At 37.5% G+C, this 12,184-nt stretch overlaps 1 protein-coding gene across 1 annotated transcript in view; it reads right to left on the bottom strand.

Annotated features, from left to right (window-relative positions):
• LOC124788082 (MAP kinase-activating death domain protein) overlaps window positions 1-12,184 on the bottom strand; it is a 593,942-nt gene that overhangs the window by 220,547 nt on the left and 361,211 nt on the right. Inside the window, exon 28 of the mRNA XM_047255179.1 lies at window positions 10,180-10,344. Within this exon, the coding sequence (XP_047111135.1) occupies window positions 10,180-10,344 (165 nt within the window). The remainder of the gene's footprint in view (window positions 1-10,179; window positions 10,345-12,184) is intronic.

Raw genomic sequence — 12,184 nt, 5'->3', positions numbered from 1 at the left:
TGTTCAAAGCAGGGTCTTAAGGGATGGGAAAGGCCAATCATGGAGTAATAGTCATGTTAGAACACTCCTACATAAACAAAAAAGCTTCACTACAGATTCAGGTGAAGGCAAAACCTAGATGCCAAGTAAAAGCTGGACAAAATGATAAGGGGAATAAGGAGAGCAATGAGCGAAGTTTTCAGTGAATCTGAAAGTAAAATTTTGTCAACTGATTGGACTACCATCATATGTTTTAGTTTTATGTAAAATAAGCACAGAAACAGAAAATGACAGAGGGACAGCTGAAATACTGAATTTGGTCTGGTGAACTTATTTCACTGTGGAAGATTGTAGTACCATACCTCACTTCAATTACTGTATGGACTTCAAAATGGCAGATCTTGAGATAACGGTTCACAGAATAGAAAAACAATTACAATCACTTTGAAGTGGAAAGGCTTCAGGAACTGATGAGGTACCTGTAATATTCTACAGAGAATAGGCAAAATAACTTGCTCCCCTTGTAGCAGCAGTTTATTGCAGTTTGCTGGAGTGATGAAAGGTACTAGTGACTGAAAAAAGTGTAGGTTATTCCCATATTCAACAAGGGTCAGAGGGTGGATGCACATAATTATACACCTATATCATTGATGCCTATCTGTTGTAAGATTATCAACCATGTTTAATGCTCATATGACATTTTTGGAGAACAAAAATCTCTTCTATAGAAACTAAAATGGATCCTACAAATAGAGATCTTGTGAAGCTCAGCTCACTCTGTTCCTTCATGGACCCACAGCACTGAAAATATTGATGCTAAGGTTGCTGTCATGTTACTCAACTCCAGGAAGGCATCTGACCCTCGCTCAAATTGCTGTTTAGCAAAAACAATTTGTGCTTCCAGAGTATCAGACCATATTTGTGACTAGATTCAAATGAAAATGTCCACAAAAACTTGACTGAGTTTCAAACTGAAAAAAATTAAACAGTTGAAAGGATAAAAAAAAAGAAATTAACAGTAGACAATCAGATTTAGACAATCCAATAAGAAATAAAATAAAATAAAACAGAAGCCATGGATAATACCGTAAGTCACTAGGTTCTTCTGCACAATAAAAGAAAAAATAAAATGAAAGATTTCTGTGGTCATCTGATCCTTGGACAGACTGTAAGTTTTCATGGAAAATTGTAAGAATTGAGGGATGCTACATCAGGGGTAACAGTACAAGTAGAGAACTTGGGGAACAAAGTACAGTGCATCGGGGTAGTAATTACGCCACGAATACTGTAATAGTTGTAAGGGAGAACCATTTTTCTTACTCAAGTGCATTTATAACTTACTTATCTTACATTATGCTATCAGGACCAGAGGACTGTGTGCAGCTACACGGCCCTGCTTCCAATGGATTTTATTTCCTGTTTTCTGCTGCTAATCACACTCTATGCTGACCTGCACAAGTCTTCGTGGATTCCAGCTCTCCAGCTTTTCTTTGGTCAGCCTAGTGTCTTCTTTCAGAGGAAGGGGGTAAATCAATGAATTTCAAAGGCAATTTGTGTTTATCCATCTAACAAGCCTTGCCCATACATGCTGTTTGGATCTCATCAAGCCTACAGGATTTGGTCTGTTGTAGATAATGCCCAGCAATTATGTTGTATCCTCAAATCCCTAGTGATCTCATCTTGTACCAGACCATAGATCTTCTGAGAAGATTATTTAAGTCTTTTTCCAGACACTCGAAGTTCTGCAACCTTGTAGCCCCATGGGTTGGATCATTGTTTTGTACAGTTGGAGTTTGAAATTTCTCCTCAGACTCAGCAATTTAAAAAACTGGCTCAGACTAAAGTACAATTGGTTTGATACCTGGATCCTCATTTTGATTTCTGCCTCACAAGATGTGTCCTCTGCAAAGATTATCTTCAAATATTTAAAATTATGAACCTTTTTGCATTATCAGGTTCCAACTACTAGTGGCTGGGGTGCATTTCTTAAGCAAGCGTGTGTTCTGTTTATCACTCAAGTGCTTGGTCTTCAATCCATTCACAAGGATACCAAGCTTGGTTACTGTCTTTCACACTGTCATTCATCTACATCAGTTCTTCCTTAGAGTTGAACAACAGGGCCACATTGTCAGCAAGTGCAAGATGTGTGACTTTCTTACCTTCTATCTCAATCCCTTCAAAATTTTTATGGAAAATTTCCCTTGCTACCTTTTCAAGCATAAGGTTGAACAATATTGGTGACACATCATTTCCTTGTCTCAACCCTGTGTTAAAGTAAAAATATCTCTGTGACTTGGCTCCCAAGCTTCATTTTGCCTTTTGAATCAGTGAGTCAAACTCACAACAGGCTGGCAAGTTTCTTGGGTATTCCAAACCTGGTTAGGCAGTTCATTACGCTCTCCTGGTGAATGCTGTCATACACCTTAAAATCTATGAAGAGCACCTGAAGACCACGAAGACCTTCATCATATTCCTACATCTTCCTGGTGAATTTCCACAGTGCATAAATGTCGACCACAGTCATATGGCCCTTTCTGAAACCATCCAGATATTCATCAATCACTTCTTCTGTAAATGCCTGGATTCTATCCAATACACAGTTGGACAAAATCTTACAGTGGACATTCAGACAACAATGGCTCCCTAGTTGGTTCATTACATTTTGTCAATTTTCTTCTGTATAGGGCTGATGAACGCAGTCTTCCAATCTTCTGAGTTCTCCTTTGCAATCCATATTCTCTTGATTAGTTGGCAATTACCCTTGTGGAGTCTCTCCCTTCCCCAGTTTGAATGACTTCTGCCTGGAACTTTTGTCCTCTTTCAGCTTCATTGTCAGTTTCTTTATTTACTCCAGTGTAGGTGGTGGATATTCTAGATCTACATCAGGAGGTTGGAATTCATCACAGTTGAGGAGCTCCCTGGAATACAGTTTTCATCCCTCAGGAATGTTGAATTTATTTGTAAGTATGGTCCCATTATCTTGACAAACTTTTGGTGCTTCTGGAATCCCTTCTTAAAGAAGTTAACTTCACGGTCCATCTTTTGAATGTCTTTTCCAAGAAACCCTGTTAAGCCTCATCTATCATTTCTTTGACATACATCTGTTTACCCTCCTCAGGGTTGCAATTATATTTCTCCATGCTTCTCCAAACTGTGCTTTGCCTTGTGTAAAATCTGCTGTGCCTCATAGCCAGCTCTCCTTGGCTTCTGTTCTCTTGGCTAATGCCTGAATGCATTTATCCTGAAACAAAATCTTCTTGCTGCTGATCTGTTTCTTGATGGCCATATCAGACACATCCTTTACTAAATCTTCGACTTTTTTCAATACTTTTTCTGAGATCTTTTGTGGACACTCTTCCTGCAGGATTTCAAAGTGATTGCAGAGGTGGGTCTGAAATTCAGCTTTCTGTGCAATGTCTTTGAGTATATCCACAGTAGTGTACTGATTTCTTAAGACTGCTTCTGATTCTTGGCTTTCAGTTGTATTTGCAGTCAGCTTTTTGCTAGGAAATTTCTCCTTCCACACTACGCACCCCATGCTGTCTTTACATCCATCACATAGTTCTTTGCTTTGATGTCAATTGTAACGTAATATATCTAATAATCTGTTTTACCTTCTGGTAACGCCCAAGTTCTTTTGTGTATAACCTTTCATTAGAAATTTGTGCTGTTGATGCACATATCTTTCAGTGTTGCAAAGGCGATGAACCTGATGCCATTGTCATTGCTGAGTTCATATTTATTTGGCATTTATTAATAGAAAACTAGTCAAAAAGGGTAAATTTGGACAAACAGGAAATTTACTGAATGGAGACAGTATTGGTTGAGATTCAAACCAACCAGAGGGCTATGAAAGTTCTTATGAATTTACTAAGGGGTTTTTATTGTAATATTGGTGTAAAGAGAACCAAACAGTTTTTACAAGTGTACTTCATTTCAATATGCAGATAGAGAGATCTATGAAGGAATATAACAAAAATTTCACTCAATACTTATGTATATGGTGTTTGTTCTTTCAGACATGTCCACTACGAATGTAGTGTGTGGACATACAAGGTGAGAATGTGGGTTTCAAGGTAGGCGTGTGCGAGATAGTCTCTGCAGTCGCACTATCTTCTGTGCCCTCAGTGGCTCAGCTGATTAGAGCATCTGCCATGTAAGCAGGAGATCCCTGGTTTGAGTCCCGGTTGGGGCACACATTTTCACCTGTCCCTGTTGATATATATCAACACCCGTCATCAGCTGAAGGTATTAATATAATTCCAATTTCAAAATTTAACTCCATGATTGGAAGTATTTGGATCAACCAATTGACGATAGAGCTATGGTTGACACATTCATGGAGAAACTGCCAGTTCATAAAACATCTAATACATTGGGCAGTAAGAGTATATTGATACTATTTGAGGACAGTACGTGAATTTGACAGATGGTACATAGATAGTTGTTGACATGATTTCAGGTAAAATCAGGGGGTTCATAACAACAGGAAACAGATGAACACAGTGGGGCTAAATGACTTAGGAGGCAGAGGCTGCAGAAGTAGTGGTTCTTTTCGTATAGTCAACCATCATGAAAGGAGGCACTGAAAAGAGAGAAACAAGTCACCACTTCAGTAAATGTCCATGGTGTAGCAGGTCAATGTGGAGAATCCAAATGTAGTGTGAATCAGTTCTTTAATAATTATAAAATGAGGCATTTAGACCAAGTAGAAAAGAATAGAGTAAGCTTGGTATTCTGAGTGTTAGATTAAGTTTCCAGGTGCTATTCTGCTACAAAGAGAACAACATTATAAAGTACTGAGCCTGGTAGGCACAGCAGCACTGGGCTGAACTTGCATTCAGGATGTCAGGGGTTATACTCCTGCTGACCATGCTGCATAGGTTTTCTGTGGTTTGCATAACCGCTTAAAATAAATGCTGGAACAGTTCCCTTGAAGAGGGCATAGCTAACTTTCCAATATCCCTGGCCCAATTTGTTTCAGATGGGATCTTCTCTGGGTAAAACATAATTTTTCCTTCCTTTAGCCAGACTTGTTTCAGTAAATTTACAGTATCATCAGTGACTTTTATTTTCTTTCTATTAAACAACAGGAAAAATGCTCTTTACTAGCTTCACATATAAAAATCTGATATTCAAAGAATGTATTTACAAATTTGAAAATAGACAAGATTTTTTTAATACTGGATGAACTTAATAAAATTGCAAGGACAGACTTCTTATTGGAAATGGAGGAAAAAATGTCCTATGAATGTCTGTTCAGAAACACATTGATGCTATGATATAAGGCACTGCCAAATGAAAGTTCCCCTGGCCATATGCTGTGTTTTCCTTGTGTGTTGCAGGCCGTGTGATTGATGCAGTGGGGGTATTCATGTCAGGAACAAGCCAAGATGGTGTTTGTATATGGCCAAGCAGACGGAAACAGTTGAGAAGCAGCACCCAATCCTCCAAATCTGATGTACGCACATTCAACTGCCTCCCTGCACATTTGTCTGTCTGAAAGGATCCAGGATCACAAAAACAGCCAAAAAGGGCTTGAAGTATTGTGTGATGTGGTTGGTCTCAGTGAGGGTACTTGTTCTGGTACAGATGTTATAATGATACAACCCAATAGATAGTTCCAGACCATGCAAATAAATCTTCATTATAACTTTATTAATCAAGATCATTCACCAAGCAGCAGAGGATGCTGAAATGTAGCAGGCAGCAAGGCGACAGTGAGCACCTAGTGTTGTCATCTGCCATCTCGCGGCTGAAGTATAGAACTAAACAAAATGAATAGAAGTGGCTGAAGGGTGCTGCCACCTAAAGAAAAGAGTGTGATCTAAACACTGACAACTATGTAGAAACATTATTTTTTAAGTAATCAGGTGTCTAAAGCATAATATGTTTTGTAAAAGAGTTTTTCCATATTTAAATATACTGTGACTATGTTAACAATTATGTAAGTGTTCATGGCGTTAATATTAAGTTATGAAGATGAGGGGAACCACCACCTATGAATTGGTGGCAAGAAAGTTTACTACTGCTTTTGCCTATGAGGACAGTCTTCGTACAGTTTGAGTATTGCTTTATAAGAGCGAATGTGTAAAACTGTGTTTAGTGGTAAAATGCGCTTTTATGAACAACATCTTGGATGAATGAGTTAAAAGTAGCTATTGACACCACTACGGTGAATTTTGAGCAGCAGAATTACAAGTAAGAAGAAGTGGCTAATCTAATCTGCCAATTTGGAAAAAGTGTATACTGGCTTGCTGCACATACTGTGCAACTTCAAGAAATGTTGTATTAGCCTAGGATAGTAACAATAAATACTACAATGTTGGAGTCACTATTATTTGCTGCAATTTATTCTTCATGTAGCATTTCTCATTCGGGGTGATAAACTGTGCTCACCACCAAATAAAAGACTCAAGTATAATTTCATTTGTGAACTTTAGTGTATCATTTACCATGGGATAGGAATCCATGTTGTGAAAACCATGATCACTGACAAAATATAAAAATTAAGTAATATATTTTTCTGTCTTTTATACGAAGCAAATGGCTTTAACAGTTTCCTTATTTCATTAGAAGTTCTTAGGCTATCAATAATTGTTCCCTAAACTGTATACTTATAGCAGAATATTTTTCAGATACATTAGCCACTTGAATGTGAGTGAGGAATACATGGAACAAAATCGTAAGATAAGTGAATGATGTTTACCAGCTAAAATCACCAGAACATGCTGCATGAATAGGATGCTTTGTAGCAGATGAAGACGACAAAACGTACAGTGAATATTTTTGTATTAAGAAAAATAATTACTGTGGTGGATACTGAATCTACATACATAATTTTACAAAAGGTTTTCAAACTAACATAAGCAAATTATGTCAAAGAGATTCATAAGTTTATATCTAACAGTTGTACACTTTTCAAAATTTACAGCCACAGTGGCTAAACATCCTCAATGCTTATTAGGTTTTTACACTATGTGATCAAAAGTATCTGGCTCAAAATGACTTACAAGTTCATGGCGCCCTCCATCGGTAATTCTGGAATTCAATATGGTGTTGGCCCACCCTTAGCCATGATGACAGCTTCCACTCCCACAGGCATATATTCAGTCAGGTACTGGAAGGTTTCTTGGGGAATGGCAGACCATTCTTCATGCTGCACCGAGGAGAGGTATCGGTGTTGGTCGGTGAGGCCTGGTACGAAGTCAGCATTCCAAAACATCCTAAAGGTGTTCTATAGAATTCAGGTCTGGATTCTGTGCAGGCCAGTCCATTACAGGGATGTTATTGTCATGTAAACAATCCACCACAGGCCGTGAATTATGAACAGTTGCTCGATTGTGTGAAAGATGCAATTGCCATCCATTAATTGCTCTTCAACAGTGGGAAGCAAGAAGGTGCTTAAAACATCAATGTAATCCTGTGCTGTGATAATGCCACACAAAACAACAAGAGGTGCAAGCCCCCCTCCATGAAAAACACGACACACCATAACACCATTGCCTCTGAATTTTACTGTTGGCAGTACACACATTGGCATATGATGTTCACCGGGCATTCGCCATACCCACACACTACCACTGGAGTGCTACATTGTGTACTGTGATTCATCACTCCACAACATTTTTCCACTGTTCAATCATCCAGTGTGTATGCTTCTTACACCAAGTGAGGTGTTGTTTGGCATTTACCGGCGTGATGTGTGGCTTATGAGCAGCCGCTCGACCATGAAATCCAAGTTTTCTCATCTCCCACCTAACTGTCATAGTACTTACAGTGGATCCTGATGCAGTTTGGAATTCCTGTGTGACGATCTGGATAGATGTTTGCCTATTACACATTACAAACCTCTTCAACTTGGCAGTCTCTGTCAGCCAACAGAAGAGGTCGGCCTGTACGCTATTGTGTTGTACATGTCCCTTCATGTTTCCCAATCACCTGACCATGTTCGAAGTCTGTGAGTTCCACAGAGTCCCCATTCCGCTCTCTCATGAGGTCTAATGACTACTGAGGTCACTGACATGGAATACCTGGCAATAGGTGGCAGCACAATGCACCTAATATGAAAAATTTATATTTTGGGGGGTGTCCGGATACATTGGATCACATAGTGGATATTACATTAATTCTGCAGTGTACGTTTGCATGATTAATGTATTTTAGCATCAAACATATGTTTTGATACTTATGTCAGTGCTGAGATCTTCATTGAATGGTTTTATGTCTGTTACCCATCTATATTAGTCACCAAACAGGTAAATGTCATCATCTTAAAGTTGGTTACAAGTAGTTGTGCATACATCTTTATGGTATTGACTTTACAACAGTAATTCCTTTTGCAACAATTATTTTAAACTGGTAGAGTGCTTGCCTTGATATTGGTAGAGTGATGATCTCCAGTTGTATACTGAGTACTGTACTACACCTGGTTATTCCCCACACTTATGAATGAATCTGAATGCCACTCACAGACAATTTTAATAGCAAAAAATTATCCACACTAGGATAAAACTGGATGGGGCATCGCATCATACTCCTTTTGACCATTTCCATCTGCTTGGCTGTATACAAACACCATTACGGCTTGTTCCCAACAAGAATATCGGACGTTCTGCTGCCTACAGTTCACTGTGTCAATTTCACAGACCCCAAAACACAAGGAACACACAGCACATGGTCACAGTAACTTTCATTCGTCAGTACCACCTACCGTGGCAATGATGCATTTCCAGACACATGGTCATGGGACCTCATTATCACATCTTGTGGTTTTTCATACTTCGCATTACATTTGTTTTCCTTTTACAGTTTGTCATCTGCAGCCATCTAGAACTTGTTGTAGAATACTTATTTACAATGAAATTTTAAGACTGGGGATGTTATCATTCGACATAACTTGCTGTCAGAAGCGATAGTCCTGAACGGTACTGGTAGAATTGTTGGGGGAGTGGCCAAACATTGTGTTCTGGAGACACCAGTCTGTCCAGTCCATTTTCAGCACATCATCACAAGCATCACAGAGATGCAATCACTGTCCCTGTTCACTATATTTTCATGCACCCTTATTTCTATCATGTGGGACCACTGAGGTCCTGCTCAGCACTAATTATGGCCTTCCTGAACCAATCAATGACATATTCTAATGAGATCTTGGCCAATATGAATAGCAATATCACAGAATAATAAATTACAGCCTCAATAGTCAAATTCTGTCACAAGATAGTATGTGTTTCTCCTTCTATGATGCAGCCTAACATAATCTTCTCAGAAACAAACAACACTGAGATGTAATTTTTGAATGAGAAACCCATAGCATAGTCTTATATATAACACAGATGGTGTCACTCCTACCTACTTTGAACAGCTGCACTGCAATGGTAATTATTTGCATATCTAAGCATTTTGTACACTTCATGCTAGTTTGACTTCTGTTGCACGCTGCCTTCATGTCAAAACACATTTTAATGGCCAGCAGTGTACACAACATTGAGTAAATAATTTCCTTAATAAATGAAAATCACATAAATTAATGAGTTTAGTATGTGGAGTACACAAATTTGCAATCAGTAAGTTCTCTTCATAGTAACTATCAAGGCTAAAATGTTTTTTTTTTTTCTTTTTTTCCAAGTCAAGTTTAAAATACTCCGAATCACATATTTCAGTTGCAGAATGTATAAAAACTCAAATCTAAATCAGCAGTTCCCAAACTGCAACCTTCAGAACCTTAAGTCTCTTATAAATAAAGGAAAAGTAACTTATCTACTTAGCTGGTAGTGGAAAGCCAATTTTCTGAATTAGCCTACAGAACCTTAGGGTTTCTATAAAGAACGAAGAAGCAACTTATCCACTCATCTGGTACTGGAAAGTAATATTCAACACATTTATGACTTCCCCAGACTAATATTCAAGAATACTGTTGATTCTTAACAATCATTAAAAGTAAAGAGTGGTTATGGTGCAAGTAATCAATCAGAGGTTTTATTGCTGTAGATTGGGAACCAGTGATTTAGATTATTGCTCAAGAGCTATACAGGGCATCAATAACTTGACTATCACAGAATAGACCCTTTACAAAAAGAAAAATCATGCAACATGCAGCAGAACCAAAGGCTAAACTGCAAAAATAGGTGCCACTCAGCAGGCAAACAACGGAAAAAAGCGTGGCAAATGTGGCTATACAAAAATGCAAAAACTCACATTGCCCTGTTCTATCTCACTATCAGAAACAGTACTACGGAACGAAGCTTGGTGACCGGCCCTTTGTCTTGTGAATGCCGGGTTTGTGATGATACTGCCAGCATCGGATGCATTGCAAGAAGCCACACCCTCAGTTGAGCCATGTAAAGTGTTCTCAGTCCCACCCTAAAAAACAAAAGAACAAAAGAAAACGGAAGTTTTGAAGAAAGTAACAAAAGAAATAGCACAAAAAGCAATAAAATGTCACAAGTTCATCTGGAGGCCCTACTTTCCTTATCCCATCAAATATTATAGAAAACTTGAATACTATTCTTGATATAAAGCGTAGCTCACTGCCTAGGATTTCTTCACTAAAATATATACAAGGTAGGAAACATTCCACAAGGTTTGAAAATATGCACACTATTTATACAGTCAGTTCATTGTTGTTTGAACAATACCTCATTTGTAACTTAACTTCACTGCAGTCTGGGTATTTGAAGCTCTTTTCTCAGTAGCTAATCTTTTTTTTCCAGCATTTAGATCACACAAATTGACAGAATTCTTTCTTGACATTACTTTGTTGAATAAATTTATTTTGGATTTCCCACACCCAACATTTCAAAATATTTCTCATATAGTCATATCTGTTATAAAAGGAATGGCTTCAAAACGGCGAAGTAGATTAATATTGTCATTATACCATTCCATTTAGGAATATGTTCCTCAAAGCTTTCATTATGGTGGCTTAAAACATGCTATATTAGTCATTTTTATGCAGAAAAATTGTAAAATTTTAGTGGGCTGTTTGAATTTGGTCTTCAGCTACAAATTGCTTTCCATAGGTTTGAGCTATTGTGACTTTTTGTGATTCCAGTGTTCTGAATAGCTCAGAGTGTGAAATTCAGTAGGCAAGATAGTATTTTAATGGCAAATATTTCTGATTTAACAAAGCCTAATATGATGTTCTCATCTATGTTGATGAGAATCTCCAGCATCACACTAATCTATTTCTCATAGTCCTTAGACAGTTATTAAGTTGCTTATGGACATTGTTATATCATTTCACTCCAGATCAATCATATGAAACCGTGCAGATCATATACAATCACATTAATAATTTCCAACTGTATCTGTGTAACATAAACCTATATAAATAATTTTTAGCTGATGGTATGCTTTATTAATTATCATGGTACCTTGTTATTTAATTTTTGTTTGCCACTGCGAGTCACAACGGAGATGTAATGTGAATTAGCTGGTAGAGGTAAGAACTCGACAACTGTGCTTTGGCCACCAAATAGTGCACTTTCTCTTTGAATTGCAGTGCATTTACACCAGACAACAATACACAAATGTCAGGGATGACAACCATTAATTTCTTTTTTTATTGTAGTGTTGTGACATAACAGGGATATCCAAGCATTATGAAGCAAATTTTCAGTAATTATGTGTTCTAATAATAAAAACAAATGTATGTTATTTTCCTGTAAATTGCTGTTTACTCATCCATTGATGTATTTCCTGACATAATAAACTTGCGTGTTGATGTCTCATAGCTCTTGTGTATTGCACATTTACTGTTGAATTTGTTACCAAAATAGGTTTACCATGTAAAAATGTTCATAATATGCAGTGTTCCATGGGATTCAAAGATCTTAAAATCATCTAAAAAAAAAAACTACCCACTGCAATTTTCTGATAAGGTTTTTTCCTTTAAAATTCATTAATACTGAAAGTAAATTGACAAAAGAACTAAAATTAGAAAAATTGTTTCACAAACTGTAAAACTGTGTTAAGCTTACAGAGACTCATAGTGAAATATAAGGAACAGTACCCCAATAATAAAGCACAAAATAAGTATAATGTATTAATACAGAAATGGACAGCATAAAATAATCACACAGCATGCATGCAGAAACTTGGCTTCATACTCATTGTTTATCTGGAATTAAGATCGAGACAACAATCAAATAAATAAAATTGTTCTTTCAACATAGGCCAGCCAGCTGTTGTCATTCCAAAA

The sequence above is a fragment of the Schistocerca piceifrons genome, chromosome 3 (assembly GCF_021461385.2).
Source record: "Schistocerca piceifrons isolate TAMUIC-IGC-003096 chromosome 3, iqSchPice1.1, whole genome shotgun sequence".
Classification (NCBI taxonomy): Eukaryota; Metazoa; Arthropoda; class Insecta; order Orthoptera; family Acrididae; genus Schistocerca; species Schistocerca piceifrons.
Note: the sequence above shows the minus strand (reverse complement) of the source record. Positions and strands in the feature narration are given on the sequence as shown.